General features: G+C 41.8%; 2 protein-coding genes across 3 annotated transcripts in view; both read left to right on the forward strand.

Annotated features, from left to right (window-relative positions):
* The window catches only part of LOC146991097 (protein AF-17-like), a 33,344-nt gene extending 25,170 nt beyond the window's left edge, over positions 1–8,174 (forward strand). For both annotated transcript variants that reach the window (XM_085774406.1, XM_085774494.1), the window contains exons 16-20: positions 206–282; positions 2,068–2,438; positions 2,587–2,683; positions 4,392–4,604; positions 5,361–8,174. In XM_085774406.1, the coding sequence (XP_085630532.1) occupies positions 206–282; positions 2,068–2,438; positions 2,587–2,683; positions 4,392–4,604; positions 5,361–5,396 (794 nt within the window). In that variant the 3' untranslated portion in view covers positions 5,397–8,174. The remainder of the gene's footprint in view (positions 1–205; positions 283–2,067; positions 2,439–2,586; positions 2,684–4,391; positions 4,605–5,360) is intronic.
* A 994-nt stretch (positions 8,175–9,168) lies between these two features.
* On the forward strand, positions 9,169–11,144 carry LOC146991098 (CDGSH iron-sulfur domain-containing protein 3, mitochondrial-like). The gene is made up of 3 exons (XM_085789797.1): positions 9,169–9,344; positions 10,195–10,311; positions 10,797–11,144. Exons 1-3 carry the CDS (start codon positions 9,258–9,260, stop codon positions 10,983–10,985), a joined length of 393 nt encoding a protein of 130 aa, XP_085645923.1. The 5' UTR covers positions 9,169–9,257; the 3' UTR covers positions 10,986–11,144.
* The last annotated feature ends 276 nt before the right edge of the window (positions 11,145–11,420 follow it).

Here is an 11,420-nt window from a genome sequence, read left to right on the forward strand (position 1 = left end):
GTAGCATCTGTGTTGCCCCGTCCTCCTCCTGCCCCCCTCAAACAACCCAACTTTTAACTACCACCTATACACATCAGTGTATTCTTTGTTTTCTCACACTCATTAGACTCTAGTTGAAAAGAATTAATTGATGTGAAAATGCTGAATGTGTAAAACTTGGATGTTGTAGTTTTTCACCCTGTGTTTGTGCCTCTCTGTTCCCTAGACCCCCTGAGCAACAATAAGAGTCCCCTGTCCAAAAGCTGCTTCCTGAATGACACCTCCTTTGTTACCTCCTCTGAGGTGGGAACATGTAGATCCTTTCTTACCTTGAACACAACACACACTTAGGTTGTCTAAATGTTAAACACATGTCAAACTCAAGGCCTGGGGGCCAGATCTGGCCCGCCATGCTGTTTTATGCAGCTTGAGAAAAGATTTCATTTTTCTATTATCAATGGCCCGCAGGTACAAATCCCATAATACACTGCAACAGCTACCATACGGTCAGTGATCAAGCAATAGATCAACAAGCACTAAGCTGCTGCTCTGTTGACAACAAATCTGCACATTGTCGTCTTACTGATCACACCTCCACTCAGCTCAGGACTGAGCCCAAACATACATGAACCTGCAGCCAAGATTCTGGCACAGGAGAGAAAACCAGGCAAATATGTTTGTTTTGTTCTGTTACATTTTTTTACACCATTTTCTGAAATCACAATACAGTTTTCAGCAGATGTTCATAACTGATATATCACCAATATAGATCATTCAATATATTCTTATTAAATTTTGTTTTATTTTATTGAGAAGACAGACAATATGGTGACTGTTCACATTCATATTTCTGAAATTTCGAAAAAGTACAATTGCTATTTGCAGGTGTTTCCACTAAAAGGTGTTTTGTGAATGAACCGTAACTCTCCTAACGTCGAGTCTTTTCAGAATGACCCAGGATACGTTCTGTGATATTGTTGAACCAAAATAAGTGTTTCCATTACACTTTTGCGATACACTTTTATATCGATACGTCTGAAAAACCACCTCATGAGAGCGTGAAAATGTTTTAGTGATATTTGAGAGGTTTTTCGAAATGTAGGTGTTTCCATTACCGTTTTTTTATTTTGATATTTAGGTTTTGTGCATTTCTAGGGGTAATGGAAACACACCTAATGTCAGTTTTAGTCTGTTCAAATATGTCCATACTGTTTGGCCTGCGACATACTTTGTGTTTTAAATTTTGGTCCCTTGTGATTGAGTTTGACACCACTGTTTCATAGCAATAAATGCATACAGATAGTTAGGGATGGCTCAATCAGTTTTCTTTCTAGAAGCATAATCCCTATAGTCTTAGAAGTAAGTTCATTACCTTTAATTGTGGTGCAAGCTATTTTTAGAACGGCGGAGCACAGCCGCGAGCTGCTCAGAGCTACGCTACGGAGGCTAATGGGATTTCTTGGTTTCCCTCATCAAACTCATCAAATACACAATCCAACAACTCCAAAACGCTCTCGTGGACAAGTTGTGACCTGCACATTCACCACGCTATGAGATAATAACGGAATGTTACGAGACAGAGGCAAATTCAGAGACTGCTTGCTGAAAAACTGCCCCCGATGGGAACACGCATCAGGGGTTTTGCATGAATTTACCTCGAAAACATGGATTGGATTGTGTATTTGATGAGTTTGATTAGGGAAACCAAGAAATCCCATTAGCCTCCGTAGCGTGACTCTGAGCAGCTTGCGGCTCTGCTCCACCGTTCTAAAAACAGCTTGCACCGACAATTCAAGTTAACAAACCTACTCCTAAAACCAAATGTTGAACTATCCCTTTAATAATATTAGATTGGTAGAGTGAGAGATTTAATGCTTCTAGAAATAAAACTGATTGAGCCATCCCTAACTATCTGTATAGTTTATGGATTATGGTTATGGGCCAGAACTATCCCTTTAATGAAAGATCAGCCGGTGCTAATCAATGGAGGCATCCCTGTGTACTTGACTGTAGAATGAGTGATTGAACTGAAGCACTGAGGGTTGACACCTACGTAGCTGACATGGACTTTTCCTGCCTTGGTTCCAGGAGCTCCACTCTGGCAGTCCGTCCCGCAGTAGCTCGTCCCTGTCTTTCCAGAGCACTCCTCCCCCCCAGCAGAGCCCCGCCTCCTTCAACCAGCCGCTGCTGAACGGCCTGAGTCGAGGCCTGGGTGACGGGCTGGGGGCCATGAGTCAGGCCGGCGGCCCCTCCCTGCCGGTGGTGGGCGGGCTCATGGCCTCTCTGGCAGGAAGTCCCCAGCTGACCATGAACGGTGTGCTGGGAAGTCTGAACGGGGTGATCCAGTCTCCCGTGCAGAACGCCCCTCAGCCCACACTCCCCGCTCTGCGCCCCCAACCTCCGCCCCTCAACCCCCAGGCACTAGCACAGGGCTTCCAGCTTCCCAAGAGCGTGAGCCCGTACGTACTCGGCCTGCTTTTGAATTCCACCTTTAAATGTTATATTTTGGTCTGACGGATTTTTCTTGAAGCGGGGTCACAGCTGAGATTGTTGCTGTTGTGTTAGGAATTGCGTCCTGTTGCTTAGGTTGTTGTTTTGTGGTTTCAGGTCTTCTCTCCTGTCCGAGCAGCAGAAGCAGCTTCTCCTGGAGCAGCAGCAGCAGCAGCAGCTGCAGCAGTTCCTCACCTCGCAGAACTTCACTCCTGTAATGACAACCTCTCCATCACCTTGTCTTAAAGGGGATATATTATGGAAATATCACTTTTTGAAGGCTCTTTAACATATATTTAGGTGTTTGTCTTGCCTTCCGGCCCCAAAAATGTGAGAATTGACAAAAATTCTGGGTTGAAACCCATGTTGTTTCACAAATTGTTCCCTCAGTTGTCTGACAATGATGTTATTAGTTTTCGCATTTGCATAATCAGTAGAAGGGGTGGGGCAAGCAGTGGTTCATTCTGAATAGGGCTGTTTAGAGAGGATGAAAAGTGCTGTGATGTTTGATCCTTGGGGGATTTTGACCGAAGCATGTCACAGACATGTATTTAAGACACCTGGGAACTATTTTAATTTGTGGGAAAAGGGGCTTGATATGTCTCCTTTAATCTCCCCTGTGTGTTCAGATGCCTCCACACTGTACACACACTCACCAAGGCGCCTTTATTTTGCTGATGTGGAGCATTCTACCTGGACTGTGATCAATATAATTCACCTCTTAGTGGCAACTGGTGACTGTGACACAGGTCATATCAAGATTATTAGTGTTGGCTGTTATCACAGTATCGTCTCAAAGGGCTTCACAGACCCACAGGAGACCTTTAACACTGAGTTATCCAGTTATATTGACGCATAATGCTGCAGTATTAACTATTCAGAAGAGTAAGCCGTCATATATTATCAGTTAATAACTAATAGCTTTGAAAGTAAATACGATGATAACTATAGCAGGGAAAATAAGTATTGAACACGTCAACATTTTTCTCAGAAAATATATTTCTAATAGAGCTATTGACATTAAATGTTCACCAGATGTTGACAACAACCCAAGTACTCCACACATACAAAGAAATTACATAAATTAAGTAATGTGTAATAAAGTGAAATGACACAGGGGGAATAAGTATTGAACACATGAAGAAAATGAGGTGCACAAAGGTATGGGAAGCTGAGAAAGCAGCTGGAGTCTGTCAGTGTTTCGAAAGTCATCCTATCCCCTAATATCAGCTTAATCCAGTTGACACCTATAAAAAGGTTTCTCATCACCAAGGTGTCACACAAGAAGAATCTCATGATGCTTCAGAAACTGATGTTGCAGAACATCCTGATGCATCGGTTACAGACGTGTCTGAATGCACCGTTTTATCTTATAATTTTATATCTTATATTTAAGAGGAGTTGTCCAAGAGCTGATGATACTGACACAGAGCTTTAGACAGACCTGCAATAAGCAGGTACAGTTATAAAAAAAAACAATGAGTAATGCATTTAACCGCCATGGCCTCTATGCATGCTCACCATGCAAGTCTATTGATGCGTTCAATACTTATTTTCCCCGCTGTATATAGAGTCAGCAGCAGCAAATCAGACATTGAAGCACTCATTCACCTATTTGACTTGCAAAGCAGTCAGAGTGATGGGACTGCAGCTCGTCCAGCACTGTGACACTGACACCTGGTAAATATAGAAGCTCATTTGTTTCCGACTGTGTGACTGTGAAGTTGAGGGTTTGTTTGTGGTTAGAAGTGACTGGAGGAAATGCAGAAGCCATTAGTTCACACACAATAGACACTACAGACACTCGGTTGTCTTTTAATACAGATACAGGCTCGGTCTGATCCATAGAGTGACAATTAGAGCTCAGATTCCTCCTGGAGTGCCCAGCGAGCTGACGGCCTGTACCGCTGCTCTTCCTCCAGGAGCAGCAGGTGGTGGTGTGCCAGATGCTGCAGACGCAGAGACAGAGGGAGCTACAGCGCCTCACGCTGACGGGAGCGCTCACCTCCACCCCCAACTCACCCATGATCGCCCAGTCGCCCAACCTGCTGTCCTCGGCCACAGCCTCGCCCCTGCAGGGCGGCCAGGGAGGCGGCCTGTTCGCTCTGCAGGACAACGCACTTCACAAGCCCGGGGTGAGTGACTGACGCTGCAGGGTTTCTCACCTCGACTCTAATGTTGTGACTTTTTTTTTTTTTTTAAACATGTTTTTATTTGAAGAAATGAACATTGATCACAGATATTCAACATACAACATTTTTCTTATTTTCTTTCCCCCCACCCATCCCCATCGTGCTGCCAATATGAAAAAATAAATTAAATAAATAATGAAAATAAACTGGTGAGTGAGAAGCACACCTCAAATGTTATACAAAGAAAGTTACAGGTATGAAAATATATACAAGATTAAAATAATACTGTAATACAAAATAAATAAATAAAGATAAAGAAAAATAAATAAAATAAAAAGCAAATAAAAACAAATCAATAAGAGAAAAAGTGGACATCAAGACAGTACAAATAGGCTATTTGCCTTTTTTTTTAATTTTTAATCTTGTGGGAGAACTTCAAGTTTCTCAAAATAAGATAATAGAGGGGCCCAGGCTTCATAGAATTTTTGGGTCGACCCTCTAACGCAATACTTTATCTTTTCCAACTTAAGGAATCGAATCAGGTCCTTCATCCAGGAGGAGGCTTTGGGTGGATGTGCTGATTTCCACTCTAACAGGATTTTTCTCCGGGCAAGGAGAGTTGAAAAAGCAATCACATTTTTAATTTTATTTGTCATTAATGAACCCTCCCCCGGAGCTCCAAATATAGCCATTTCAGCATTAGGTTGGATCTAATGTTGTGACTTTGACACATTTCAGAAACAAAAATTGTGTTTTCAGGCTGCAGGAGAAAAGGGCGGAGACAAGAACGGGTGACACCTCATTAACACAGGAGCAGCTGAAATGAAGACATTGGGCGTCGCGCCCGCTTGAAGAACCGAGGTCAACACACGAGACTAGTGAACGTCTTTTCTTCTCCGTCATCTTTCTCTTAAACCCTCTTTTATGAATGTATAACAGGATGGTGAAGTTTCATGTTTTGAAATTCTTTATATCAGAGGTTCTTCTCATAGGTTTTTGTGTAGGCAGCTTTCAGAGAGCATGGATCCAGTGGTCTCTTCTTAAATTGCACTAATTTGTTAGTTAGACCAATGGGGGCTGTTGATGGCGGCAGTTTTCCCGCTCAGCCCTTCAGGCGCTGTGTGGGGTTTTCAGTTTGTGAGTGGGAACTCCAGGTCAGAGTGTGTCTTTTCCCCTCCCTCTGACCTATCAAGCACTGACCATTCATGAATTTCCCTCCATGGCTTGAACCAGAGTCTCCATTCAGTCAGTGAGAGTCAGACTCCCGCCCTTTCTTGCAACCTCAACCGTCTTCCTTGATATTTTGTCTTCCCTTTGTGTTCATCCCCCACCTAAGCTTCATCTGGCTCCTCTATATGTTGCAGCCTCTGATTATGTAAAGGATAAATATACTGTCATTTTCTATGTGGTTAGTGGCATTTCAACTTCAAGCTAGTTATATTACCTCAGACTTTTTAGCCACCTTTTCTCCATTGTTGACATCTTGTGCTGACTCATTACCGCAATCGTCTTCACTGGATATAAATGCCCACCAAAAACACAAAATTTGGTGTTAACTCTTAAGGTATTAATTCCTGTAAATGTAAAAATGGTATATGACCCATGTGTCCAAAATGGTGTCACCGTCCACTAGAGAATGGCATTGACAACGCTGAGCACCAGGTTTTATTCTAAACGACCACAAGAGTTTCTAAAGACTTTTATATCCTTCCAGTTGCTATCGAGATTAAGCAGATGAAACCAAACATTTGGAAATTGTAAGTAAGAAATTAATTGTTTTACCTAAACAAGTGTGCACTTTGCATGTTAGTAGCTAACAGAGCAAATTAGCCATCAACACAGTACCTTATAAAGGATGCTTGGTACTTACAAGGCCACTAGGGACTTAAAGGTTTTTGATTTACGAGTATTTTGCACTCTGTCCTCAAGTGTCAGCTTTTTTTTTGTTACTTTTATACATGGATATTGTTTTCACGTCCGCCAACTAGTTGTTCTTTTAGCAATACTGGATAGATAATGCCTTAATGATACTAGATTTACAGAGAAAAACCACGAGCCCAAAGGCTTACTCTCTTGGCGTCTTTTCTTTCATAGTGTTTTTTATCCTGGGTTTGTGGAGGGCTACATTACAGAAATGAGAGCGCTCTTCCTAAACCCGTTTATACTTTTGATAGCTGACTGATGATTTCAACAGTTGAAATGTGTGAATAAGCGTATAGTGGTAACTAAAGTATCAAATCATTTTCTATTGTAATTTTTTTTGTGTTAAGATGCAATGTTCTTTAGTTGTTTTGTGCTTCAGAAAACAGAGAAGGACTTCTTGAAACTGTTAACAGGAACGCCTGCACAGTGGTGTCGTAGGAAGAAGGCTGGGGACGGCCGACATGTAAACCATTAAAGTGCTGTTGTTGCAATAGTGTATGAAACATAGTCGAGCTGTTATCAGCACTGAGGAGACGGTGATTTGCCAATGTTGCTACTGTTGGTCTCAAACCCATATTCATGAGTTCAACCAACGTAGATGCTATGATATCCTCCTTTTTTTCTTCTCCACTTTATCATATAATGCCTCCATTTGGCTCATTTGTACTGACAAAGGCCACTGTCACATTCACCTTCTGCCCTCCGGTAAGGGATTATTATATCAGGTTTTCTCCTGTGTTCTTTAACAATATTGTCATAAGCCTTTTGGAATATTTTTTTCACTTCTGTTTGCAATCTTGAACATGATCTCCCATACATGTGATATGTTGAGTGCTAGATTGTTTTTGTTAGCAGCTAATGTAGACGTCAGAAAGGAACTTCAAGCAGCTCACTAGTCAGTGATTAATACTGTAGCAATGCCAGGAGGAGAACGTTGATTATGTTGATAAAGACATTGGCCAATGGGTTGACACGAGTCCGAATGGGAGGTCTGCATTTTACCGAGCACGTCCTTACGAGGCAAAGGTCAGACACACAACCATGTCCAAGAGATTGACTGAGGAGTGGTGTGAAGGATTTCTGAAGCAGTTTCTTTCCCATGTTGCACTGGGGCGCTTTGGGCCCAATTGTAAATTGTTTTTAGTACCTTTTTCAGTTTTGTTGGAATACGAGTTGTATACTTTAATATGTTTGTGTGAGAACACATTCATTCTTTTAAGCTTTGAAGTTTGGGTAACCAAGATAATCCATGTTATGAATGTCGTACTGTGTATTTTTTATGTGTTTCAACATTTAAGCACCTAGCTCTGAATGAGGTTTGATGGAGAGCAAGTTACCTATGGGGATATGAATTGCATGAAATGCAGTGACGTCTCTCAAATGTATCGCTAAATACCAAGTAACAACTATGCATAATTTTAAATGCATTGTTCCCTGAAAAAAGAAAGGAAATGAAATGAGCACTGAAGTTTAAAAAGGACATGCACGTTGTCATTGTACAGTGTATTTGTTTGAGAGAATTGAGCAAAACGAATTTGACAATATTCAGATTAAAAGCCCTGTAAAGTATTTTGATATTTTTGTGTGTAAAATTAAAAGGATGGATTAAGAAAACTTTTTTTGTCAATAAATGTATTTTACTGAGTTGTTTTATATTCTCTCTCCGGTGTTGAATGATTTGACTGTAAATAGTGTATGTATACTTGGAGAGGAGTGGACCAGGGACTGAATTAAACTCTTTTCATAGATGGTAATTGACAGTTTCGGCTTCGGCTTCTTTTAAACTGAACCAGATTTTACTTGTTAACCTGTAGATCAGTGATTTAATACCAGTAATAAATATTCAATGTCTCATCAGAAAAAATCAGTCTAGGAAAGACAGAAGGATTTCTGCTGCCCCATGTTGCATGTAGTGCAACACTACAACCTTTTTATGTACAGTCAATGACAAGGGTGTCACACATTTTATTTCAGGGGCCATAATTTGATCTCCAGTGGGTCAGACCAGTGAAATAATAGCATAAAAACCTATAAGGAACAAGGACTCTAAACTCTTCCCTTTGTTTTAGTGTAAAAAAGATACAAATATGTTTACAGTTAATGAACTATGCTTTTACAAAATATTATGAACAACCTGAAATTTCTTGAGAAAAATACATGCAATTTCAACATCATTATGTCTCTTCTGTCTTCTATGTAATTTCCCACTAAGCAAATTCACAACAACCAGATGTGGGAACCTGAGTGAGTGCAGGATTTAAATTTACTAACTTAAAAAAAATCCACTATAATCAGGTAAAGAAAGGTTATGTTGCAATTTAATGGACAGATTTCAGTTTATTAATCAATATCTATTCAATGTCAATATCTAATATAAAGGTAACCACATTTGATGGATTATGAACACTGAGAATTCCCTTATTGCTACATATGAACTAAGCCAGATAAGTCGATTCTGATGTTGTTTTGAACTGTTAGCACAAGGAGGAACCATACAGTATGGGAGGGGCGAGCTGGGGGCGTGGCCTGAGTTTGGCTAACAAGTTGTATACATTGACCAGCCAATCACCTGGACTGTCGAGGTGTGGAGGCCATGTTGTAACTTTCACCGCAGTCCTAGAAGTTTTGTGGAGCCGCTGGCGTTAGTCCTGTGGTCCTGTCTGTGACTCCCTCAGGAGAGTTAAGTAGCCAAAGGTTCAATCAGAAACTCGTCCACTTTCGTTTTGCGACAGAATGAGCGCGAGCAGCTTGGTAACGGCAGTGCGGAGAGGATGCACGAGGACCTTGATGCGACCGTCGGTGCTGATTTCCTCATTGATGGTGAGTCTCTCCACTTCCAGTCCCGAGTGTTTTCACAGTAGGGTTGGTCTTTTTCCCGTCACGTTTACTGAAGCAGAGAGGATTTAGACTGTTGGGAGTTTCATATCATACAGCTCCAGTGTTCTGAGCTCCGAGTTTATGGTGCAAACAAAACCTGAATCATCTCCTTGGCAGCCTGAAGGAGCCGCAGAGGACACTGGGAGCGGCTTGGTCATTCAAGGCCATCAGTTACAAACACAGCAGCTTCGTACAACACTCTGTAGCCAGGGGCGTTTCTAGACACTCTGGAGGCCCGAGGCAAGAGCCCCATTCCCACCCCCAAAGCCACAAAAATTAACCAGTAATTAATCCAAAACATTTGATGACTCAATAAATAATCAATAATTTTATTTTTAACAAAATAGCACATGGATAAGTTTACATCATGGATAATTTGCAAATACATGCATTTGACACCAGCCCCTCCTACTAGCAAGCCAGCAGGTAGGGGGGCCCATTAGGGAGATTCGTAACGTGTCGTTGCAGTGTTGAGGGTTTCAAGTTGTGATTGCGTTGATAATGGACCAAAGTCAGCCATCCCTGGGGGGGCCCTTTCTAGCTGGGGGCCCTAGGCAATTGCGTGGGTCGCTTGCCCTGTGCGACGCCTCTGTAGCCCAAGGTCTTCATCCAGTGTTCAAGTCAGCTGATTTAAAAAGTGTACTTCTATCTCAGTCAGTGATTATTGTATACCACAGAGTCAGTTCGTTGAAAGTCATGGTGTTATTTTCAAGCTCACCATAAAATCCAGATGTAATCGTCCAGTATTTATCCAGCGCTGTGGCTCACATCATGTGGTCTGTTCCATCTCCAGGTGCAGAGTGCCCCTGTGTCCACGCGGCCCGTCCCAGCAGCCCGACTGCCCTGCAGAGTGAAGCTGACTGCTGGGAAACGCTACGCCTGGTGTGCCTGTGGACACAGCAAAAAACAGGTAAGCACATGTGGCATGCTGGGGTTCAGGTTCCAGCCACACCTGGAGCAGGCTGCCAGTTGTTGTAGAGTCACGGCTCATTTACTGTTGCATTTGTCCAGTTTGCATTAGCACCCGTTTGAAAGTTGCCTATTGTGAGGCACTTTGCAAGTGGAGACTTGAATTTCTGCCTGTGAAAGGCAGTAATAACCAACTGATTGTGATGCATTGTGCGTAGGCTTTGGTAATGTTTCATACATTCTGTCAGAAAAACAAACTGGAGAGAGTAAATTATCAACTTTCCATCCATAATTTGGAAGATTTTAAACACAGTCACTAAATATGGCTCAGGAGGTGTTTATCCACTAATCAGAGGATCGGTGGTTTGATTCGCAGCTCCTCCAGTCCACAATGTTCACACTGTTCTGTCACTGAAATCCATATGTGAAGTGATTTGTAAGATGCTGAACAGTCTGGGCTCATCCTGTTTCCTCTCTCCTTGTCAGCCTTTCTGTGATGGAGCTCACAGGACAGCAGCACCCAGCATCCCTCCTCTGCGTTTCACCCCCGACAAAGACAAGACCGTGATGCTGTGCGCCTGTAAGCAAACTAAAAACGCACCGTACTGTGATGGTTCACACTTTAAGGTGATCTTCCAGGATGTAGTGAAGTCTGTGAAAGGCATCTTCAAATGAACAGCGTCCAAAACGTCCGTCCTGAGAGGCCAAGGCTTAACTGCAATAAAGTCAACAGGAAGAAGTCATATATTTATCTCAACAAAATCATCATATGATATCAGGGTAAAACTTGAAAGCATCTTTGTGTAACATGTGGCATATTAACATAATTTTTTTTTCTTTATATGATTTATAAAAGTGGCATGGCAGTTAAATACAGGTGCGCTATTGTGTAATTATGTCTTTTTGGTCTGTTTTTGCTTTGTTTTTTGTTTTTGCCAGCGCATGGAGGAATTGTTGTTTGTATTATGAGCATATATATATTGTATTTTTGTATCAGCTCCATTTTATGATTGATATATGATTATATTGCTGTATGTATTTTCCAGCGTAGGGGTGTTGAATGGGACTTGTGTGTTTGGGGCTTTTAGATGTTGACTACAAATGTGTTAC

Source organism: Trachurus japonicus, chromosome 1 (assembly GCF_045865225.1).
Source record: "Trachurus japonicus isolate A0001 chromosome 1, Traja_1.0".
Taxonomy (NCBI): domain Eukaryota; kingdom Metazoa; phylum Chordata; class Actinopteri; order Carangiformes; family Carangidae; genus Trachurus; species Trachurus japonicus.